The sequence below is a fragment of the Falco biarmicus genome, chromosome 6 (assembly GCF_023638135.1).
Source record: "Falco biarmicus isolate bFalBia1 chromosome 6, bFalBia1.pri, whole genome shotgun sequence".
NCBI lineage: Eukaryota > Metazoa > Chordata > Aves > Falconiformes > Falconidae > Falco > Falco biarmicus.
Genome location: NC_079293.1, coordinates 41,811,162 through 41,829,936, shown reverse-complemented (window position 1 = coordinate 41,829,936; position 18,775 = coordinate 41,811,162). Strand labels below are relative to the sequence as shown.

Sequence of the window (18,775 nt, the reverse complement as noted above, 5' to 3'; positions counted from 1 at the left end):
AATCCTAATCTCTTATTTAGATAATACCAGATGTCATAGAGGAATGATGGTCTAGATTTAAAGCTGAGATTCTAGCTCAGTCTGGACTGGTAAAATATGCTAATCCCATGCTAAATGCTTCTATTTTTCTTTCATATTTTTTTGTAGGACCTTTGAGATCCTGGTCTTCACTAAGTTTTTTGATTTCTGGAAGAAATTTTGACTAGTCTGAATGACTGGTATATAGAAGCAGCCTTCATAGCAGCTGTACCAAAGAACAAAACTAATTCTTTATTGTGAAGGCATATTTTATCCCTGTGGTTCTGACAAGTAAACTGAACCAGAGGAAGATTTAATAACTTGTCCAAGGTTACATAGACAGTGAATAGTACACCTAGCAATTAAGCTTAGATTGCTTGAGCCCCAGTTCAGTGGTTTAGTTGTTGAATGCCTTTCATGAAAGTTTTGCTAACTTCATGGGTAGGTAATGAAAGTGAATTTCTTTTGATATGCAGTGCTTTGTATTTGTTGTTTTACAGGCTTTAGTCTTGTGATTCAGGCCATCATACTCTCACCCAATTTCTTCAGGTGTTTTTTCCTGGGGTGGGGAGAGGGAGGACAGTGGAGGTTTTTGCAGCTTTTTCCTGCACGCTTGAAATTTTTAATTTCAATTTTTAATTTTATTAACAATGAGTATTTTTAAGTTTTACTAGCTTTATATTATGAAGTATTCTTTCTGATGTATCATTGTTCAGTTCTTATGATTAGGTGATTTTGACAAGGTCAAAAGGCAAGGCAAGACCAAGACTTTCTAGCTTACAAAAAAAAAAAATAGTAAAAACCCTAATGTGGATCCAAAACTTTAATGTAATTGATAGCATGTAGAGGTGCTTACTTGACAAATTACATATTTAACCAATGTAATTTTATTACTGTGAGCTTCACCATATGACTGTCAACTCTTTTGTAACATAAACCATCACAATTTTTTCTGTTTGTCTTTTTTAGAGTTTACAAGCTCTGATGAATGAGTGCATTGGTCATGTTATTGGAAAACCTCACAGTCCTGTTACAGGTTTGTACCTTGGTAAGGCAGAAGTTACTGGCATTTGTTCTGGAGTTTTGCTGCTATTGTTAGAGAATTTTGACTGTAAAGTACTTTTAAAATGCTAGAAATACCGATAAAAGTATTTTTAAGCTTGTCGTGATTGTTGATGTGAAACCATTATTGCCTGACAAAGTGATGTAAACCATGGTGGTTTTACCCAAGAAGTTGAAAAGTTTTACAGGTGTTTTCTTCTTGATTTGTCCTTGAATTTCGGTGAAGTCTTGCAGATCTTCAGGAAAAGGAATGTAATTTTGAAAGGTTGTGTAAAGACGTGATTATAACTTTAAGGAGGTGTCACAAACAGTGATTTAGGTTAAGTTGCTTTAAAGAATCATCATCAAAGACCGGAGTGAAAGAGTTGTAATAGGAATTTGTGGGAGTGTGACTTCACAAAGTTTTTAATTTCTGTGTTAGAGTTTTGACTGCTGCTTCATGTTCTGTGTTCCATTTCCATGGTTTTTGTAAAAGTGAGTATAGTGGGCAAGCAATGATAAAAAATCCAGGTACATGTTTTCTCCAATATCCTAAAGTACCTATTGTAATTCTTTCCTAGATTGTGGCATATGCTCTTTTTCTCAAGGTACCTGGAGGAATCATTGCAGTGCCTCCTATCCACCAAGTACCTAAAAACTTTGCTTCTCTGGTCCCAGACATTTTTCAGACGGAGTCTTAATTTGTGCTTCATGTAGCACTTGCCATGCTGCTGTTGCTGCTTTCTCCACCTTTTCAGGGGAATCTCCTCTGACAAGAATATATAGATGACGTATATATTGGTACAGTTTCACATTCTGAGGAAGTGAGACTCTTCATAAAAGTTCAGCAAGGGCAGCATGAGCAATTATGGATGTTTGTGGCCATGTGAGAGTCTGTTAAAGATACATTGTATACCTTCTCAAGTAAAGACAAATTTCATTTTGTCCTCCTCTTGCAGGTAGACCATAAAGGACGTATCTTTTACATCCAGTGCTGCCACCCATGGGTGTGCAGCTGCTTGCAGAGCTGCTGTTAGCGTTGCAGTATTAGGTACTGCGGCTGTTAGTAGGACTCTAACTTGACTCAGGCAAGAGGAGGTTTTTCAGTATTTCAGGAGAGTTTCAGTTTTGATATAATTTTGGTGAGTATTGGCATTTAAGTGCCAGTAATAAGTTGTAAGACTTCATCTCCTGTCCGGTTTTCAGACTGGCCAAACAGGTGAATTATATGGGGAGTGGGTTCTGGAGATGATTTATCACTTTTCCAAATTGTGACTTCAGAAATTCCCTTTCATGCTGTAGCAGAAATTGGGTATTGTGGTAGGTACATTAGTAATTTTTGAATCGGGGAGTGCAGGTGCTGTGCAGAGTACAGCCTCTCAATATTTATTCTAATAGAGCTTAGGTGTGGCTAGATCCAATACCAGTCTCAGGCTTGATCAACTGTTTATGTCTAAAGGATATAAGGAACATCTGTAGTTTAAGTTTGATTGTAGGATTTTAGCAGCACTTAAGCATTGACTCATTTATCATTTACAAAGTGAATCAAATAAGATTTACTTAAGTATGAAAGTGGCTGAACTATGGATTAGATATTGTATTACTTATTGCAAAGTTACTAAATCAGTTCACACACATACATACAGACATAAAGGAATAGAAGTGTGGAGATACATTTACAAATCTATACCTGTTCAAAGTTCCCCATGAATTCAGAGAAATACACACGTTTAATGCTTTTGCATTTCTCAGCAGGCTAAAGGTTGAGCCTCAAGAAGCAGGAAAATCAGCCCAGGTCCCATCGTCAGCTTTTGGTGATGGTGCCCCTAGTGTCACAAACTTGGGTGTTTGTGACTTCTGAGAGACACCTCACTCAGGGAGATGCTGTTTGCAGCCCGCTGCAGTCCAGGAGTGCTCAAAGTGCCTCGCTCAGGACTGCTGTTCATAGTTTGGAGGTGATAGGCTTTAGTCATCAGTAATTGTCCATGCTGGCTGCAATCTGAGTCTGTAATCAATGGAATTTTTCTCAGAATTCCATTGACAGTGGTATCATACCATTTGGAGTCATAACAGAGAGTGTTCCCAGGCTTGTTAGGGATGATACAATCCAGATAAGGAATGCTCCAAAGATAGCAGGTGGTGGTGGTGTTCGGATAGGGGATATTTCTGGTACAGCCATGCCGTTTCCCATCTTGGCTGTGCAAGAGGTGCTGGTACAGTCAAGGGATGCTGAACTGCCCAAGTTGTTACACAGATGCTTAGGCCTAATGGGGATTCCTGAGGTTGTAGAGCCACCCAGGGGAGGGGGTGAGATGCACCACCACAGGAGGCAGTTACAGCTCCCTTTCATGAAGTTTCATTGTGGCAGTGCGGGTATTTACACTTCTGATGGACATTATATTATCGAGGTATAGAGGAGTTGTACCTGGGGCCTTGATGGTAGAGCTGTGGGAAATAGTTCTCCAGTATCACAGAATTTATCATAGTATAAAAAATATCTCTGGCATTAGAGTGAAATCAACATATTCATTGTTTATCTTGAGAAAAGGATGTTTCCTCAGCTGTGTTTCCCTTTTATGCATCTTTCTTAGTACTGTTTCTGTCTTCTTCCTCTGAAGTCCATTGACAGGTTTAACTTTCAAGATACCACGTTGTCACATCTTTTCTTTCTCCTGATGTCCACTTCCTGGACAGGGTTGATAGCAGAAGACATGAAGGGGAGGGTAACTTGACTCGGGCAAGAGGAGATTTTTCAGTATTTCAGGACAGTTTCAGTTTTGATATAATTTTGGTGAGAAACTTATAGCTGAGAAACCTTTCACAATGAAAGTCAGTCCAATCCTGCAGAAAAAAGTATAGTCTAAAATATATCTTGGCCAGATTCCGTACTGTGATGTAAAACCTCTATATTCATTATTGATGCTGTTGTTCAGAGGAAGGTCAGTTTTAGGTAAATCACTAGCGTGATGATCCCAAAGTACTGAAACTCTTGCAAATGCTTATTGCAGACACAGTGGATCACACAAACTAGTTTGACAGCTTTTGGCTCAGAGGCACGGGGAGGGGGTGACACAGATGGATGGTGCAGACTCGAACAGCAGGCTGAAACTTCAATACGTGTGAAATAAACATAACTAAACATAAACTGTAGCCATATTTCAGGTACCCCTTTCTATCTTGTGAACAAGAGAAAAGTCAGAATTCCTAGTTCAATTTGCATACTGTGTTGAGGGACTTTAAACTGACTGTGATCTTGACCCCTTTTCCCAAAGCTGAGGATCCATCTGTGTTCATGCTGCTGCCTGTAGGCACGCAGCTAGGGGCTCCTGGTGTTTTATCCTGTCTTTTTGCTCTGTGAAACAGCCTATCTCTACCGAAGTGGGTTCTGCTGTCTGCATCTTCTGCTAGTGTCCTTGCAAATTACAACAGGGCAGCCAACACCTGGCCCTGACATCTTTTACTTGTCCTGGTAGTGCAAGGCAGAAGCTCACTGTGATTAACCTAGCCTGCCAGTAAGTACTGACTTGTGTTTTGATGGGCAGTCAGCTATCTTGTGACCTGACTGCCGCAGTATTTTTGTGACTGGTTGGGGAGAGGTTGAGGGAAGGGAGAGACACTGCAGACTACTCTGAGGGGCACTGAATGAGTTAGGCATGAGGGCAGTGATGGCTCATTTAGGTTTGACTGGGTTCCTTTGTACCGCTTTCTCGGGGCAGGCTGTCATGGGGGACATTTAGTATGGGTAAAACTGTCATATGTGAGGCTTTTTCCCAGCTCGTTTTGCTCACTGTTATTGACTGAGAAAACAAATTCTGATGCAAAAGGAACATAATAACACTCTGCTTTTTAATAATTATACGCTTTGTTAATATTTATTTTGCAATAAGATAACAAATCATCTTTCATCTGTGAAGTTGAAATAATGAAGATGTAGTTCTAGTGAAGCGAGTACGCATCTTCTGATAGCTAGTTTTTGTGTGGAGACCTTTCATTGTTTTATAGATGAGTTACATGATACAATAGTATGAATAGTAATACATAGAATAGATTTATTTAAAATCGAAATGCCTTGGTTTTTTCTTAAAGAATAAGACATATGCCAGTTCATACTTAACTGTGAAATGAATTTTTTAAAAACTTTCTGCCTTGAAATGGCCCTAACAGAGTTTTTCTGGCATCTGAGTAAATGTGCTACCTTTTTTATGTTTGCAGCAATTCATCGAAACAGTCCCCGTCCTGTAAAAGTACCTCGGTGCCATAGTGATCCACCAAATCCTCATCTTATCATCCCTACTCCTGAAGGCTTCAGGTATTTAGCATTAGTAGAGTTCTAAACTGGTTTATCCTCTCTTGGCTACGCTGGCTGTCAGTAAGTGGAACACCTTTTCTTTCTTGTTGAGGGCAAAGCAGCAGAAAAAACTAGCATGTTAGTGGTTGAATTTTATCGATGTACTTTTAAGGACAATATTGTGTTAGTGGTCTGAATTTTATCAATGTGCTTTTAAGGACAATATTGTTTCTTTTTCTCCTCTGTGCCCTCCCCCTTTATTTTACAGGTTTCTGTTGGTGCATGCTTTCTCACTTAGAAGTCATTCTTATCCCCTTTGTCTTTCCTGAAATGTCTTTCAATGTAACAAGCATTAATTCAGTGAAGACTGCTCATCAACAACATTTTTATTTCCTTCCCCACTTTGAATGGCTGCATACTTGCCTGTGACGTTACTTTCTGTAGCTTAGCATAGATAAGACTTAAAAATTTAGCATTCTGGAATATGGTGGCATTTCTGCGTAGTTACCAAACTGCTGTGAGGAAGCTTAAAGCAATGGATAATTTTCCTTCCCTTTGAAAGAGTTGACATGAGAACTAATGCGAAAATAGTTTTGAGAAATTTAAAAATAAACTTCGCCATACATATTTTCACACAAAGAGAGGGATTTGTTTTTCAGGATCAGCACAGTGACAAGCATTTCATTTGACTTTTTTTTTTTTTTTTTTTTAAGTTGCTTTGCTGTTGGCAGAAACTAGTACTACTGTAAAGATTTGGAGATTTTTATTTTGAAGATGGTGATTATTGTACATATTGGTAGCCTCTGAAGCTTCTGAGACCCTGAAGTATTCCACATAAAAGTCTTTATGTACTTGAAAAAGCTTTAAAGTCAGGCCTTATTATGCACACTTCAGAATTTTATTTTTAAAATAAACTTTCAACTCCGTACTTTTTTGTACTGTTTCTTGAAGTTTTTCTTCTTGCCACAGCACACGGAGTGTCCCTTGTGATGCACGGAACCATTGCAGCGTTGCTGTCAGTCGCCCCGCTCCCATCGGTAGCGACTCAGCTCAACCCAAACCTGTCAGCAGTGCAAATGATACCAGGTAGCTCTGCTCCATGACATAGCAGCCTCATTCTACTTACATCACCCATATAACTGTTTCCACAAACTTGAGTCCTAGTAGATCATTTGCAACGTACTTTTCCGTCCCATTGTGTCTTCCACTGGTGCCTTCATTCATGTTTGACTTGAGCAAAATCCTATGTCTTAGAAAGAGATAAGACCACTTTCAATTTGAAACGTCTGAACAATATGGTTGTTAAAGCATGCCGTTGTGATGTAGATTACAAATGTACTCAGTAAAAATGTCCATGAAATTAAAATGTACCAGTCAGTAAATTGGTGTAACTTCACTAAATAATTAGGATTGATAAGTAACTCTACACTAAGATGACTGTAACATGCAAATAAGCCCTAGGATATATTTGTTTCATGTTAGCTAGCAGTTTTGGTATTGTTGTTGTCTGCCATAAATACTTTGAAATACTATATAGTGGCAAACACAGAATTATACACATAAGATTTCAGGAGGTTTTTTTTATTTCTTGTTACACCTTTGGCTTCTCAGACTTGTACAGAATAAACTTACTACGAACAAAACCATTCCTATATCAGGATATGTAACAGAAACCACTCCTGTGTCGTCTGTTTGCAGAGGTCACGAGTGGATTTTTTGGTAGACCTGTGTTAGTACTCTTTCTTGCTTTTTGGCCTCTGATTTGGCAGTAGTATTTCAGACTGTTCCTTCTTCCCACACCACAGTCAGACCTCTGACATGTCTCCCAAGTTCCCTAATGTTACTCTTTTGTAAGTTTATTTTTAAAAATTATTTTCCCTGCACCCCTGCCTCTGAAAATCCTGCTATTCACACAATGATATAATCTTAGGATTTGTAAATAGCTTTTTAGGTTTTTATTTCTACGGCAGAGTTTAGAACTCTTGTACAAGATTTTAGCTCCCTTCTGCAAGAGATCTGTATGAATGGAGACACATGATCTTGACTGTTTCACACAGCTGTGGAGAAAATAAAGGACAGGTAATGAAGGAACAATAGATTGATGGTGACCAAAGTGAACTTAGATATGACTTGATTATGAATTATTTATTTTTAATAAACAATTTCCAGTTGTTAGCTAACAAACTGTTGTGGTTTGTAGATTTGTTACCAGATGCACAGTAGAATCATGTGTTCAGGTGTTCAGAGGGAAGTTGCCACTTCTTACATAAGATCTTCCCTGCAAGTCTTTTCAGCTTATTTTTATGAGAAGATATGACTTGCACCCTACAGTAGCCTTTAGATGTACAGCTTGTGAGTCTAGGCCCTGTTTGTTTTAGGTTGAAAATACATCCTGATTTTTTTGTCATTCAGACTACATGAATTTGTTATATATCCTTCATGCTTTTAAGTCCACTGTTGAAAAAGAGCAGTCAGTAGTCTGCAGCGCTATCTATTTGAAAAGCCCTTCTCAAGTAACATTCTAGAGATTTTCACTGACAGGTTCTGGTATCTTTATAAGCTGAAAGGGTGATGGTTAATTAGTATTTATGATTTTTAAAATGAAGAACTTTTTGATAATTAGTCTTTACACAACATATGAAGGGAAATTTTTCATATGTACAGCACTTTGAGCCAAGGCAGATCTTTGAAGTTAGTTAATTTTTTGGGAGGGGGGTAGGAGGCTAGTTTTTAATTCTTGAAGGCTTTGTTGTGATTTTTATACCACCTAACGCAACTGTCAGGTTTATAATTTGACACACTTGAATATAGTAGTATATTCTTTTAATGTTTTCCACATGTGTGTCCTTTACAAATATTGATCTAAGTGTGAAGGTTGTCATTTTGACAGTTTCTTCTAGTTCAAGGAGGTAGTCATTAGGAAGAAAAGAAATGAGAATTCTACTTCTTAGTTGCAATCAAATGCATAATATTTTCATGGGTTGTAACATGAAAGGTGATGTGATTGCAGCATTTTAGTTGAATCACCTATGCCTATGTTTCAAAGACTTGCATTTCTCTTAGCTCTGTTTTTACTTCTTGTTAATAAAATATCCCATGATTATTACACTTTTTTTTTTTATTATTCACTCCCTGGATTATAAAGTAGCATTGTTTAACCCCCTGTTTTGCCTAGGAAGAATTTGAAGAAAAAAATTACTAAAGCAGAGGCAGAGTTTTGGAGGCTGTTGGGGTTGTTTAGGGGCTTTGTTTATTGAGAAAGGCAAAATATTACAACATAATATATTTATAGCAAATTTCTGGTTTTAATATAGTTAAAAGAAAGTTGCAAACTTTAACACATTGCAGTCTTAATTATGTATTTCATTTATTTGTACTCCAAAAGAGAAATGGAAGCTGTTGGATCAAGAAGTGTTTTTGTGGTTTTATATGCAAGAAGTTTCAGGTCCAGCTGCTGGAATAGCACAAAACCAAAAAACTTCATACGCTTCCCAGAAACTCTTTAGACATTTATTACATGACTGTAGGCATTAAATATCTATTGAAAGCTGAATGGAACTTGAAAATCAATTGTACTAGGCACTGCGTAGTGCACAAATGCCACCATAGTTCTGTTGAAGTTGTTTGTTGTTTATTTTGGGTTTTTTTTTGTCAAGAAATAGCTTAATATAACTAGAAAGTAAGATCCATAGCAGCGGTACCTGGTTGTTTACATTATGCTTTCTGATTATTACATTTACACTATGTTCGTATTAATGACCTTTATTAGTATTTAATTCCTGAGCTAGCTAGGGTTATTATTCATAATTCTGTATTTATCCAGGACTGGAGCAGAAATTTAGCAAGTCTTCTCTTTCTTTGTTTCTTTGTCTGGCAACATACACACAGTCTTTCTGGATGCAAACAGTAAAAGATCTGGGTGGCTAAGAGGGACCTGAAATGGATTTTAGACACCTGCATTCCAAGTGATGATACTTAAGGTCCTCTGTTCAGCTACTGGCCTCATTTTAGAGGTGGTTTAGCTTTGCTTGTTTTTAAGCTCTTTGTGCCTCTAGAATTATTCCTGTGTGCTGAGAATAACCTCAGCCTTCTTGCTGATTAAAATCTCAACTTCCTGAAGAGTGCCGAGGATTTTCACTAATGCAGTCTCAGTTCCTCCACAAACTTCAAAGATTTAGTTGGCAGTAGTAGGGAGTGGAAAGCAAGCATCGTATTGAGAATGTTCATGTGGGAATAGTGTGTCTTGGATTTTTGGCTTCGGTTCTCAAGATTGTGAAGGTTGTGTCTCTTTCTTTTTTTTAAACTATGATTAGGTAATAGTTGGATACAATTCAGAAGCAACTTCAGGGATGTAGGGAAGTCCTCTCATAGTTGTGTGCACTTTGATGCCAGAGATCTTTCATCTTTTTGTAGTTGTTACCTTCAGTGAAGGATTTAACAGTGTTCCCTGCTTTCCAGTAATGTTTAGCTCGTACCTCTAAAGCATTATGTTAAAGCAGTCATCAGTCACAGCTCTTTCCCCCCACGCTTTAAAAATTGAAATGGAGCCTTGTCTGAAAGGAGTTATTGTAGAAAGACTTTAATGAGGAATTTATAGCTCTAAACCGGGAGTGGATTGATCGATGTCTTGGGCTGGAGGAATGTGCCTGAAGATTTAAGACATATCTCTCAGTATTGTTTCGCTTTCTGTTCAGCATGCTTATTCATCTGGGTCTTTTTCTGATGTATCTGTTTCTGCGCTGTGCTGTCTGGAAGAGCTAGGGCCTCCAAGCAGTCAAGCTGCTGTCGTTTAACAACTGTCCTTCCTGTCAACTGGCTTGTGGCTCTGCCCACTAGTTTTGACTTAATGATTACGGGCAGTGACTGTATTTGCAGCGCACTAGAAGCATATGAATGCAGTTACCACCCTTCATCTGACAATGTGGCTCACATTGTCACCCAGCTGAATCGCTTTGGATTGCATATCCAAACCTGGCACCAGCTGCATCCTGCAGCAGCTTAGTAGTATGTTACAAGTCATTAAAGTGGATTCTGTTATTATGGGCAAGTAACAGTTTGAAGTAGTTTAAGCTTTTGAAGCTTAGGGTATTTTCATAGAGTGATGTAACTAAAATTATATAAAAAGTCTTTGTTCAGGGGAAAAAATAGGATAGAAAGGGTTTTCAGTTTACTTCTCAGCATCAGTTTTTCTTTCATGTTACTTTCATGGTTCACGTCCTAGGCTTCAGAGGTTCTTTCTCTTTGAAACTGCAGTTAAATTGTCACCAGTAGTTTAGTGCAATGCTAAGTTAATTAGTACAATGGCTCTTTTTAACAGGGGTTCCAGTGTCCCTGAAAATGATCGACTGGCTTCAATAGCAGCTGAGTTGCAGTTCAGATCCCTTAGTCGTCACTCCAGTCCCACTGAAGAGCGAGAAGGTGATTGTCACAGTAACAGATTGTGACCTGGATGTGCAGATGATTTATGTCATTAACATATTTCTCTCTGTTCCCAGTTCTTACCCTTGCAAAAAAATTTTTTTCACCTTTTCCCATTCAGAAATCTTAGATTTTAAACTTTCAGGCTTATATTGTCAGAGCAAGTTCTTCTGTTTTCAGACATATCCACTATTCTCTTGCCTTTCATATTGTTTCTGAATTGTACCTGAAGGAATTTCCTGGTGTCTTACTAAGTTACAGCATTCAAAATGAAATGGGTAACGTTACTGCTGAATTATATACCCCATTTGATAGCAAATTTCTAAATGCTGTTAATGAGGTATGAACTGGCCCCATCAGACAGTGAAGAGTTTTCTGACCAGTTCTTTGACTACCACTGTGGTATTCATCACAGAAATACTTGCTGTTAATTGAATCCTGGAAGAAGGGACAGGGTGTGTAGCTTGATGTCCTGATCAGGGCTCCTCCTTCAGGTTTCCACAGCCGCTGTATATGTGGTATTTATTACAACAAATACTCGGACACATTGATTGTTAAGATAGTGTGTTCTGTGCAAATTAAAATGAACTACAAAATCCCAAGCGAAGTAGAGTTGATGTGGTCATCCTGCAAAATGAAAGCGATTTCGAAGAAAGAAATGCCTTAAAAATTTATACTAAGAGGTGTGAGGGATTTTTTTGGTTTGCTTTTTAAGCAGATGTTGAAAATACTGTCTGCCTCATGCTTATTCCCCTTTTAATGTATCTGTATGAATGGGAAACTAGCTTAGATTGGAATGAATATAGGTCTCCCTAAGGAACCTTAGAAGATTGTTTTCCTGCAGATTTCTTACATATTTGATTGATTATGAGTGCCCTGACTTGTAATGCTTCACTCAATTGTGGAAGGAGGTCTCTGTTCCTGTATAAATTAAACCCTATTTCGGAATAGCTTTCACAATTTGTTTTCTGAAGAGAAGCCCTTTTTGAATTCAAGAGCATACGTTGCTATATGGTTGCCTCATATACTTGATAGGTGTTATAAGTCCTGATATGTAAGATCTCCGCTTCTACTGAATATAGTGGCATAATCTTTAATGTGAGATAAAGCCACCTTCATGCTCACAGTATTATTTCTCTAGAACCATCGTATCCAAAAGGAGATTCGAGTGGCTTATCCCGGAGGAGTTGGGAGCTCAGAACGTTAATTAACCAGACCAAAGGTAGGTGTTTAGGAGTCACCATAATGTAATGCCAATTAAAATAGTGCTGTAATAAAAGGATGACTCTTAGTTTTCACAGTGTCGTGCATAGGAAAGGGAAAAAATAAAATCCTGACTGCAGATAGAAGATACTGCTAACAAAATCACAAAGTGTACTCTTTTGAGGTAGGAGTAGTTAAATTCTATAAAAGTTACATCTTTTCAGTTTCTGAAAGATGGTAGCAGTGTTCTTCAAAATGAGTACATTCATTACTATACCAAGTGTAGAAGTTTGCTGTCCCTATTCAGTGCCCCATTATGAACTGCATGACAGTAGGAAACACTTCCTGGCTTCCTAAGAGATCTCCCCAGCATGGGATTTTTTTATTTTGAGTGTCTAACAGTGCATGATCCTATACTTTCCCAAATTCAAGGCTATTATGGGTCCCCTTCCTCTCTGTCCTGCTGCTTGTTTTCATGAAACTTAAGTAATGATTACTTTCGAGATTCCTATACCATACAGATACGTACATGTTGATTGCTTGCATATATTGTGGCAGGGTGGAACCTCATGAAACATTATAAAAACTGGTCTCTCATTATGTGGCTGAGACAGAATACAGGAAGAACAGCAAAAAAAAATTCTGAGCTCTAGAAGGCTTATTTTTTGTTTAGAACATAAGCATTGAAGGAATTGAGTTTGTTTAAACTGGAAAAGAAGAATGAGGGAAGACTTGAAAATTACTAGAAGACTGCTGTAATGAGACCTGGTTTTACTCTCCACTGTGAATAAGGAAGATTTTGGTTTAAAACTACAGCAAGGCAGATTTAGTGTAGATGAAGTGGTATTAATTATAGGTGGGCAGTAGAATTTACCATTTGGAAGTATCAATATCTCCATCTTTTGGAGACTGTTAGAAACAGTTTAGACAACTGTCAGTCAACAGTGGAAGATGTGTAATTTTTGTGCTTTACAATGAGGGGATAAATTAATGCTGCCCTGACACTTCTTCTGGACTCACTCGCTAAGATTCAGTTTCATGGTAGGACTGGAAAGCTGGAGATACATAATACTTCTAAATCTTTTGAAACAACAGATGCTGTGAGTTTTCCGAGAAACCTTTCATGTCTCTGTAGAGCAAAACATTACCTGTCCTTCTTTCCTTGGTGCTCTTAGTGACCCTAACACATTTCCACTGGTGGTTAGTTGCAGACCAAGTGCAAACAAGTGCATTGCATTTCATACATTCAATTTCCTTGAATCAAGATAATTAGAAAAGTACCAGCATTTTTTTTAGTTTCATATGTGGTAGTTTCGTATGTGATTACTAAAATGTTTTATTTTTTTCCTACAACTTAAATTAGACTCACAAAATAGTTGTCTTTGAACTCAGGTCGCTTCACGTGATATCAAAAGGTAACAAAATACAAACACAGTGAATATTTCTCAATCAAGGAAATTGTTCATCACTCTTTCTAGACACTGCTTCCAAGCAAGCACCGATTGAAGCTGTTCAAAAGTCTGTTCGATTGTTTGAAGAAAGGAGATACAGAGAGATGAGGAGGAAGAACATCATTGGCCAAGTTTGTGACACACCGAAATCTTATGATAATGTCATGCATGTAGGTTTGAGAAAAGTGACTTTCAAGTGGCAGAGAGGAAACAAAATTGGTATGTTTATTATACCTTCATTTATCAGGCTAAAGTACCAAGCTTAGTATTTTTGAAGGAAATTTAAGACTTATCTTTTGAAATCTTGGGTCTCAGCATAGGTAATAGTAGCTTTACTGAAATCAGAATATTAAAATACTGTAGTAGCTAGGATTTCTTTTATGTAGGACTTCAGTGAAGTTTTCACTGGTCAAATAACAAGAAACAAATGAGGAGAAGGATTTGGTTAGGACAATTATTTAGGTATGGTCCTGTGATTCCTGCATGTGTTTAACTGTGTAAAATGTTTGATGAGTTCTGCTTTTGAAGAACCAGAAATATGAATGGAAATGAGCACAAACTTTGGGATTTGTTTAATTCACCAGTTGTTACCCCCATACAGTCATTGTTTACTCCCTGGTTTGGGATTTGTGGGGAAAATCCTCATATTCATGAGAAGGTGTCTTTCAGGTCAGCCTGTTAATGTAATGTTTTTACTCTTCATTAGCTTGAATTCAGGACTATGAGTGTAGTATTAGATGTTACAGGTTAAAAGCTACTTAAAAATTTTAAATTAAAATAAAGGTAAATAACCTTGGCAAGCTGTTTTCAGCGATGTTTTCTTATTGCAGTTGATGTACATGTTGCTTATTTAATGTAGTGTAATTAGTTTTTCTTATTTTAATTGTGCAGGTGAAGGCCAGTATGGGAAGGTCTATACCTGTATCAGTGTTGACACTGGAGAGCTGATGGCTATGAAGGAAGTGAGTACTCTCTATACAAGAATCACTGTTGTCCTTGTTTTTTTCCCAAACCACATGGGCATGATTTTAGCAGGCATTAAGGATTTCTGAACACTGTTGTTAAGTAACAGGGAAAGAATGGGAAGACGAATTCTTTCTTCATGTAGCCACATCTGTTATTATTACTTGTTGCTTAAACTTTTTATTTTCATTTTACCATTTTCAATTTAAATCTATGTAAAATGGATATTTATTTTTTTTTTACTAATCTCATGGGGTGTTGTGAACTTAATGAATGCTTGCTTAATATATGTGAACTCCCATTAAGAGATCTTAAATTATTTTGGAAAGACTTTTCTGATTAGTGAAGACTGTACACAGACTTATATTTTACTTTGCAATATTCCCTCTCACATCTTATTCCTTTTTTCTTCATTCCTTAGAGCAGAAAATTGGAAGTGTTACATTGGATGTTTTTACGCTTCTCCTGTAGTTTAAATGAGCTAGGCTGAGTCACAAAACTGTTGACTAACCTGGTGGGTACAGAAAATTTAATTTTCAGGATAGAAGAAAGTAAAGCTGTGTAGGCAGAGAGATCTGTTTTCCCTGCGGCACTTTGTTTTTAAAAATATTTGTATTGTTTAGTTTTATTGCGTTTCTGCATCTTCAGACAACTGTGAGCATCAACTGTTCACAACGGTTACCATGCCAGCCATTTGATGCCAGAGCAGTTATGTTTTATGAGCCAGTTCCTCCACACATACAATATGTATGTGATCTCAAAGGTGTGGGAAAAAAAAAAAAAACAAGACTGGGTTTGTGCTTAACTTCTTGTAACGCACTAATTCACTGACTAATACAAACACTTGGAATTTTTCTGTTTTTTTTTTTTTTTCTCCTGATGCAATAACATTTTTCTGCCCATGAGTAGCGGTCTGTTTCTGGAATTCAGAGTTGCTTTCTAGATGCAAGTGCTTTTTACAGATTAGCATGTGCGTGCTCTTTAGCAGAAGTTCAAGTAAATTAAATGGACCTTGTTTGGGAGTCACTTCACTAGCAGGCTAAATGCACAGGGTGCTGCCTTTTCCTGTAGTATTTTTAACTTCCAGAATCATTTCACCAAGAAACATTCCCAGCCTTCCCATTGCAGGCTTAAATGCAAACTCTTTGCAACTTCCAAATAAAAGGCTTTTCTGGATTTGCTTAAGAATACCTTGGGAGAAGGTTTATTTGTTTATTTGTGGTTAAAAACATTACATTCCCCCTGCCCCCTGAGATTTCTTTGGACCTTAGTGTCTTAACCACAGTGTCATTAAAATCTCTTCAAATGACGGAGCTCTTCCTGATGTTACTTTCAGATTCTCTTGTACTGTCTGTCTACCCCATTTAAGCTAGAAGGCAGGCTCAGAAGAGATACATATGTGCATACATGTGTGTATTGATACATTTAATTAACAACATTTTGCTTTTATGATGTTTATAAATCATCATATTTGTATGCAATTTTCAAAAAAACAGTTTGGTGTTCATTTTTGTTTAAGTTTGGGGTGGTATTTTGGGGCTTTTAGTGTGATGATGCTGGTTTGTTTTTTTAAAAGAATGTAAAACTGTTCATTTGTGTTTGTGTTTATAATGGGTTGTTTGGTCTTTTTTTTGGGGGGGTTGTTTTGGGGGGGTTTGGGTTTTTTTGGGTTTTTTTTTTTTTTTTGTTCCTTAGCAATTTGAAATAGTGGCAAAATAATGAAAATTCTTTCTTTCAGATAAGATTTCAGCCTAATGATCACAAAACCATCAAAGAAACAGCTGATGAACTGAAGATTTTTGAAGGCATCAAACACCCTAATCTGGTTCGTTATTTTGGTGTGGAGCTCCATAGGGTAAGAAAACATAAATTATTGGGGCTGTCTGATAGGGCAGCGAAAAAATTCTAAGCAGCTTTGGATCGTTGGAGGTTTCACTTGAGAACATTCTAGTTTAGCTTAATTGTCTGCATATCTCTGAATTGCAGTGTGTCTTTTTTTTCTCTGATTGTTGAGGTCTCTGAAATAGTTTGGACAATTTTTTTGGAACCTGTACATGAACACAGAAGTTTCACAAGAAGTGAATTGACTGAGTAATGCTGGAGCTATTGTATGCTGCTACTCTGTTTAACTACTCTAAAAGCAAGCTATATCGTATATGGTATGGTAACTTCTGTATGCAGATAAAGACTAGACAGCCTAAAACCCTTCAGTGTTAGCAGCAGAGCTTGCACCCAATATCTTGTTGATTTCTGGAAAAATTTTGTGCTGGCATTTAAATCTTGATGCCAGCAAGTATATTAAGAAAGATCTTTTGGGATTCGGCTAACATCTCTTCAGAAGGAAGAATGACTTTTCTTGCTTGAGCAGCAGAACTAATGAAGCCTGGTTTTCTTACGGAGTTGGATTTCAGAGCTGCCTGCTGAGACATCCAGTATTTTTATTGCTCTCTGCTTCCCACATGCCCTTCCCACCTCCCCGTGTGAGTCTCAATCCTTCCTGTATCTACCCAGTGAGGTGGGCAGGGAACAGGACACCTGGTGCCTGGCTGGGAAGCAGTGTGTGGGTTTGACTGATTCGCTCAGTATGAGCGAGTTGATTTGCTGACCAGTTGCTGGTTTAGAAGGGCATAAAGGCTGCTCTCTGCATTTCTGTGCTTGGGGACACAACTTTGGGTGTCTGTGCCACTGGGGCATTGGTTTCTCAGGCTAGTTCTAAGAGCATAGTGGCTTTGCCATCTTTTTGTGTTAAATTAAGTCTGGCTGAAATTGCCTGAGCTTGCAGACAGGGAGAGGCAACAAGAACCTAACTTTTTCTTATAGTTAGAGTTGGTATGCTTGTTCAAGCCACAGAAAGCAACAAAAAATTTGCCCTCCCCAAGCAATCAACACATGCTATTGCAGGAAATGGGGCAGGGGGGAAACCAACACCAAGCCCAAAACATCGTTTTGCCTTTTTTCTAAACATGCAAAGGAGCTTTTTGTATTTCTGTGTAATATACCTACAGAATTTCCAAAGTGCTTTTTGGTTGATGCCAGTGTAACACATTTTATATCACTAAATAGTATCAACTACATAGAAACGATGCAGATGGACATGTAGCAGAGGTTTTTGATTTTCCTTAGCTGTGCAATAGAATATATTAGGTTGAAGAATGCCCAAGAGGAGGGGTCCTCAAACTACGGCCCGTGGGCTGGATTCGGCCCCCCAGGGTCCTCAGTCCGGCCCCCGGCATTTACAGAACCGCCGGGGGTTGGGGGGGGGAAACCAAGCAGCTGCAGATGACCTCCTGCCACTTCATCCGCGTGCCGGCCCCCTGGCTAAAAAGTTTGAGGACCCCTACCCAAGAGAATAGAGCTCTGAAGAGGTGATTTATTAGATCCCATGGTGAGAGATACTTCCATTAAAACATTACATGGTACTTCCATTACTTTTCACAAACAACGAAAGATGGAAGGAAAACTTGATCCTAATTCAGTGTTGTTTCTTTTTTTAAAAAAAAAGTTTTAAAAAAACAAAACAAAAACAAACAAACAAAAACCCCAGAAAAAAACACAAACAAAACCCAATCAAATCCGGTTTGGTTCCCACAACAGGAAGAAATGTACATCTTCATGGAGTACTGTGATGAGGGCACTCTGGAGGAGGTATCAAAACTGGGCCTTCAGGAGCATGTCATTAGGCTCTACTCAAAGCAAATCACGGTTGCTATCAATGTACTACATGAACATGGTATTGTTCATCGAGACATTAAAGGTAATGTTAACCCAAAAAGGTAATGTTGTTGTTTCAGTGTTGTAGATGAGGGCGGGGGGGAGGGATGGGAGACGTATTTGCAGATTTAGCGCACATTATCTATACAGTCATTAAGTGTATAAAGCCTTCTACTCATTTTTCGATATTCAGTTTGTAAGTTATTGGCTAGTTACATGCTCCTTTTTAAGTGCAGAACATAAAAAAAAATGTTCACGGTTGGCATTGCAAACTCATACATTCTGCCCATGATTTATATATTTTCTGTAGAGGTGGTTAAGATTGTTGGGATTCATCCAAACTCAAATTTCTGTCCTTGTATTTTTATATACCGAGTTATGTAATGTTGTTTTTCTTCTCATGTATGCAAGAAACAGTTGCGTTCTGTGGGAGCTGACGAGCAGTGTACAGTGCTCGAGTTGTTCATCAGAACTTTTCCTTGTGATCCCCATTTTCCAGAAGAGTGTTAGGATTCAGATGAATGGTTGATTAAGCATGGTAGTAAAAGAAGTTAAAAGAAGTTAATGGGGTATGGTAAAATTACTTATCTAGTGGTTTTTTTGCCATACATTTATCTACTCATGCCTGGCTCTCAGCATTTGATTATAAAATGAGCAGACTGGAACTACAATAACTGAAGGG

At 37.9% G+C, this 18,775-nt stretch overlaps 1 protein-coding gene across 6 annotated transcripts in view; it reads left to right on the top strand.

The window, feature by feature from the left end:
* Positions 1-18,775, top strand: part of MAP3K4 (mitogen-activated protein kinase kinase kinase 4) — a 76,519-nt gene that overhangs the window by 49,580 nt on the left and 8,164 nt on the right. For 2 of the 6 annotated variants that reach the window (XR_008822498.1, XM_056342780.1), the window contains exons 15-23: positions 988-1,066; positions 5,272-5,368; positions 6,317-6,433; positions 10,665-10,765; positions 11,907-11,987; positions 13,447-13,638; positions 14,311-14,381; positions 16,121-16,237; positions 17,977-18,136. Coding sequence is in view for 4 of the 6 variants with exons in the window: in XM_056342780.1 (XP_056198755.1) it covers positions 988-1,066; positions 5,272-5,368; positions 6,317-6,433; positions 10,665-10,765; positions 11,907-11,987; positions 13,447-13,638; positions 14,311-14,381; positions 16,121-16,237; positions 17,977-18,136 (1,015 nt within the window). In the remaining 2 variants the exon portion in view is untranslated. The remainder of the gene's footprint in view (positions 1-987; positions 1,067-5,271; positions 5,369-6,316; positions 6,434-10,664; positions 10,766-11,906; positions 11,988-13,446; positions 13,639-14,310; positions 14,382-16,120; positions 16,238-17,976; positions 18,137-18,775) is intronic. The other 4 variants (XM_056342781.1, XR_008822499.1, XM_056342783.1 and 1 more) reach the window with 4 other exon arrangements.